The following is a 5127-nucleotide window of genomic DNA, read 5'->3' as shown; positions in this document are numbered from 1 at the left end:
GGTCATTCACAGTAACCTCGGTATAAAATATCCATACAAAATATACACAGTAGGAGCGCAGCTCATGAAAGCCGCACAGACAGCAAAGCAGGGTGAACCCTAAGTCCACACCCCAGTGCCAGGAGCTAGCGGCTCTGCAACAGGCTCCCCTCGAAGTAGCCAAAGGACACAAAGCAGAGGCTGGGCGCACGTGTTTTACTTGTAGAGAAAGTTTAAATGTTTCAGAGTAGAAACAGACACACACACATCTCTAAGGAGCATCAAGAAACGAGAAGAGAAGCTCCCGAGTGCTTTCCCCTTAGGCAGGGGGATATGGCTGTGCCCTTATTCTCTTCTGGACTCTCTGATGCAAGAAGAATGGATAGCTGACTGATACTTCCTGCAGAAAGATGGTCATCCAGGAAGTTAGGGGTCAGAGGCTTGGTGTTTGACAAGGACCTGGCTCACAGTAAACACTGGTAATGAGACAAGAGACACCCCCTCCACACACACACACACATACACACACACACACACACTCACACACCCTGCCCATGGTGTCTAAAATGATTTGCAACAAATAGATACAATGTTGCCCTCGTGGAAAAGACCCACACTGCTGTGGGAAGGGTGACAACACGGAGCAAGGAAATGTCTCTGGGACCAAGGGAAAGGGTGGTGCCACCCCTGAGAAGGTTTTGGATCGGTTATGAGAAGAGGCAGGATCCTGGATCCCATAGGGAGGTGGCCATGTGGGCGTTCCCTCTCCAGTTTCCAATTGCAACAGCCGCAAAGCCGCTGGAGCGGCTCCTAGGACACAGTGATTTCCTCATCCTCCTCGCCTTCCTCATCCTCATCAGAATCAGAGAAGTCTGAGGGTTTACCCGGGCTGCTTGAGTGTGCTGGAGAGGCAGGCAGTGGCCCTTCCAGCAGGTGTCTAGGGTCTGGGGGCGCATGGTAGGTCATGCGGGCACCCGGACTGTCTTCCTCCTCATCCCCGGGGCCCTTCTGGCCTACATCACTGAGGTCTGGATGGGGGTTTAGTTTTGTGGGAAGGGTCTGTTCTCGGCAGCCCCCGCTAGACAGGAGCTCCCGCTCTTTGGAGTTCCGCCACTTCATGCGTCGATTCTGGAACCAGATTTTCACCTGTGGAGGAAGAGTCCGGAAAACCAGTTAGTGTCTGCTCACAATGATGGAGTGGTGTGGTGGTGGTTGAGGCAGTCCAAGCACCCCCATAGCCATGACCCACCCATCCATTCATCTATCCAATTCATGTATCTTATGTACTTATTCATGTAACCATCCAGCCACCCCCCAGCTGCTCGGCTAGCCTAAGAGGCAACAGAGAGCTCTTGGACTTGATTGGCAGGGGCTAGGGCGCCCCGTAAGGGCGGGGCGGTGGAGGCTGCGCGCACCTGCGAGTCCTTCAAGCCCAGCTTGGAGGCCAGCTTTTTCCGGTCTGGCTTGCTTATGTACTTCTGCTTCTGGAAAGTCTTCTCCAGGGCTTTCCGCTGCACGTCCGAGAACACGGCTCTGCGCAGCATGCCCCGGCGAGGCTTGCCGCGAGCGGCCAGCGGCCAGGAGAAGGTACCAGGGATGGGCACGACGCTGGAGGAAGCTGCGGGGAGAGGGAGGTAGAGAATAAGCCGGGTGTCCTGCAGAGCCGAGCAGCCGCCTCTCCCGGGCTGTTTTCGCAAGTTTCCCCCTCCCCCCTCCCCCTCGGGGTCCCTTCATCTCTTTAAAGCACTCCTCTTTCTCCCGGTAGAGAATAGACGGAGAACCTACAACCTGCCGGAGTGAAAGGCTCTTTCCGCACAAATAACTTTCCCTTTCAACCGTGCAAACCCGGATTAGGAAAAAACCTCGAAAACGGCGACCACAATTGCACTTCCATTCACTGGTCTTAGAGAAACAATCCTCACCAACCAGCGTAAATGGCAACAGGATAAAGAAAATTACAGAAATAAAAATAATCCCACAGAGACCACTCAGCACACCTCCACTCCCCCCACCCTCCAAGACACACGGACTCTCAATCACCTTGGTCCCGTCTGTACCTTTAAAAACAAGGTACTTTGCTGGTTTGGCAGAAAGCGAAAAATCTATTTAGGCTTTTTTTTTTTTTTTTAAATCCAGTCATTCATCGTTTAAAAAAAAATACGTATGAGTTTTTTTTTCCTGCTGTCCCCACAACGTAAAGAAATCGGCTTGAATACCAGGAAAGTGGCGTCTAATTAGCACATTGACCGCTTCCCACTGGGAACTGGCGCTAAAAAAGGGGGAGAGTTTCGCTTTAAGGGAGAGAAAAAGAAAAACAAAAAGAAACAGAGACGCTAACGAAGCGTGAATGGTAATTGTGTAGTAATGAACTAACCGCAAAAGGCTATGGACAGGCAGCGAGAGCCGTATATTACCGGGACAAAAGAGATTTACACTCAAGCTAAACACAACTGCAGACTGAGACCATTGGGGGAGCGGAGATGGCAGGGGCTTCTCTACCCCCAATCTTTCACATTAAATGGACACGAAAAGCTATTTATAAAGCTCGGGTTGTTTTTGTTAGACCATTGAGGCCGGGGAGAAAGGAGCAAATTCCATTGTGGGCAAAAGCCTGAATGGTGGTGGTGGAGAGTTTCTTCTCTCCCTTTAAAAAAAAAAAAAAGCGTCGCTAGTTTCTTTGGCCGGTATTGGGAGTGCTGTCCTGGTCCTGCCCCGCCCCCACCCACTGCACCCAGGCTCTGGTCCCTTCTTGTCTAGGGGTCTTCCCTGCTTTTTAAGCAGCTGCAAAGAGTTCGAGGTAATTCTTAGAATGAAAACTGTTGAGGGTGTTTCGTCTGTAGAGCAGGGCCCAGAGTCGGATTCTGCTAACTGTCTGTTCCTTTACAGAAAGAGCCCACGAGCAAGATGTTGAGTTGGGAAATCAAATTGGCAAGAGAAAGAAGGTTAGGGTCGGGGAGGATCTACTCATTCTAGCCCTAGGCAACCCCAAGGATCCCACACAAGAGGGCACCTCATGCGGTCTTGTGGGAGGGGGAAAAAAAGCAGCTCCGAATGAATGTTAACGAGAAATTAGCTGCGGCTGGTGTTTTTCGGCGGCGTGGAGGGGCGAGGACCGGTCTGCGTGTGGCTGCCCAGAGGAGCTGGCCGATTGGTCACGGTGCAGAGACCTTTGTGGCGAATGGTGGCCAAGTGCACCAACTCTGTGGGAAACGGCAGCGTGAAGAGATGCCAACAGCTCCTCGCCGGCAAGGGAACCGCCTCAAACGCAGACCATGACAATTCTTGCTAATTTGTAGAGCAGGGAATTGGTGCGTAGTGTCAAGCAGTCGCTGCTTGTGCTAAATGGGGTATCAAATTGGCGCGACGGATTCGTGAATGTTGTACGCCTCGCAACCTCTGAACCAGAGCGTAACCCCGAGGGGTGGACGGAGAAATACGACTGGGCCTAGGGTGGGCCGTCCCGCCCGGAGCCGGGGGGGGGGGGGTGCGACGCCAAAGAAACCTACCTGGGAAATAGGAGGATCTGATGAAGGGTTGGAAGGAGCCTTCGAAGTATGGGAAGGCGAACGTCTTGGGAGGGGGGCTCTGCAGCAAAGCCGGCGAAGTTTCTAATAGGGCGGGAGGGGGGGAGAAAGAATTTGGTCATGTGCCTGATCACTGCGTGGTGCGTCGCATACACGATCTAATTAACACTGCAGCAGGTACCAGAGGCATCCTTTAAAACGTATTCACTGAGTAAAATAAATTTGTTCGCGTAGCGTCGTCTCATTTGCGCCCCTATCCCATCACCATTCCAAAGACTTAGGCAAATAGGGAGGGGTGGGGTGGGGTGTTGCAGATCCATCCAAAATAGTACAAACCAACCCAATAAACAAACGTGTTGGGTTTAAAGCAAGAAGTCTCCAGCCTTGAGAGCGGGAATGCAGGCGCCAAAGCGCATGCGTTGAGACGCCTGACTAGGAAACCGCACTCAGTGGTCCCGGGGCTCAAGTTCATTTTGAGGATACCCGTAAGGCCTGAGACTTTTCTTCCCCCCTAAATCCTCAATACCTAAGTTTCATAATCAGTGTAAACCTGGTCCTTGGGGTCTGGGTTCCTACACGGAACTATGTCCGGCCGCTGGACGTCGGTGGAGGGCACGGCTGTTACTTACCTCTTCTGGGCGCAGATGAAAGAATGGCATTCACCCCAAACTTCAGAAACGTGGGCTCGCTGGCAGGGGAGAGGGCGGTCTGTGGAGAACTGCCCCTTCGGCTCCCGGGCCCAGGAGAACCCAGGTCCGAGGTCCCCGAATCGGCGAGGGCTGTAGGGGCCTCCGGCCTGGGGGGCGACAGGCTGGCAGTGGGTATGCTGCGGGGCAGGTAGGTGGGGGGCCGGCTGATGCGGATCAAATCTTCTACTAGGAAACTGGAGTGGCCGGAAAATGCGGATTGAAGGGACTGGGGTAGTGTTAAGGTGGGCGTGGGTCGCAGGAGGCTAGGGTATCCCGCGGGGGGCGCAAGGAGGCCGGGGAACATCATGGTCAGAGCAGGGCTGGTGCAGTAGCCCAGGTTCCCTTGGCCGGAGGGTAAGCTCCTGGCTTCCCGCCCCTCCCGCGGCGCCCTCTTTGGCTCAGTATCCTGGTAACCTTCCTACTCGGGCGTCTGCGAGTCTTCTGCGGCTCTCCAGTCCAGGAGATGGTTTTATAGTGGCCCGCCCGCTCCAGCGCTTTGAAATGAAGTTCAACAAAGTTCTCCACTCGGGCTTCATTCGCGGGAGGCTCCAGGCTCTCTGATTGGTTCAGAGATGCAATTTATGATTGGATTAGTCTTCATAAGCATGGCCCTCACAATGGGGCAGCAACAAAGGCCGGCGCGCATCAACGTTGTGCATCGACGGCCTCTCTACTATACAGTGAGCCCCCTCAAAGCTCTCGCTGGAGGTTTTTGTTCTGAAGCAACACCCGGGCTAATTAAATGCCTATTTAGAAGTTTCAGATGACATCTTGCCTCATAGAAAAGGAATTATTTAAAGAACGCACTAAATTTATTTGCGGCCCCCTGCTGAGTCTGGAAAATAAATCAATAAATATTCATAGAACTACATCTCCAGGCTATCGGTAAAATAACTCTCCCTTGTGTGTGAGGGGCCGTGTGGAAAATTTCAAGC

At 53.0% G+C, this 5127-nt stretch overlaps 1 protein-coding gene and 1 pseudogene across 2 annotated transcripts in view; one reads left to right on the top strand and one right to left on the bottom strand.

Moving 5' to 3' along the window:
• Positions 1 to 789: 789 nt before the first annotated feature.
• DBX1 (developing brain homeobox 1) lies at positions 790 to 4499 on the bottom strand (the record flags this gene model as incomplete). Its single annotated transcript, XM_080909146.1, has 4 exons — positions 790 to 1125; positions 1395 to 1597; positions 3486 to 3587; positions 4133 to 4499. The coding sequence occupies 4 exons, from the start codon at positions 4497 to 4499 to the stop codon at positions 790 to 792; spliced, it is 1008 nt and encodes a 335-aa protein (XP_080765272.1).
• A 298-nt stretch (positions 4500 to 4797) lies between these two features.
• The window catches only part of LOC308414056 (meiosis regulator and mRNA stability factor 1-like), a 31604-nt pseudogene continuing 31274 nt past the window's right edge, over positions 4798 to 5127 (top strand). Inside the window, exon 1 of the transcript in view lies at positions 4798 to 4872. The product of the transcript in view is annotated as a meiosis regulator and mRNA stability factor 1-like (transcript). The remainder of the gene's footprint in view (positions 4873 to 5127) is intronic.

The sequence above is a fragment of the Micromys minutus genome (genome assembly GCF_963924665.1).
Source record: "Micromys minutus genome assembly, chromosome: 32".
Classification (NCBI taxonomy): Eukaryota; Metazoa; Chordata; class Mammalia; order Rodentia; family Muridae; genus Micromys; species Micromys minutus.
The sequence above is the reverse complement of the archived record's forward strand: the minus strand, read 5'-3'. Positions and strand labels throughout refer to the sequence as shown.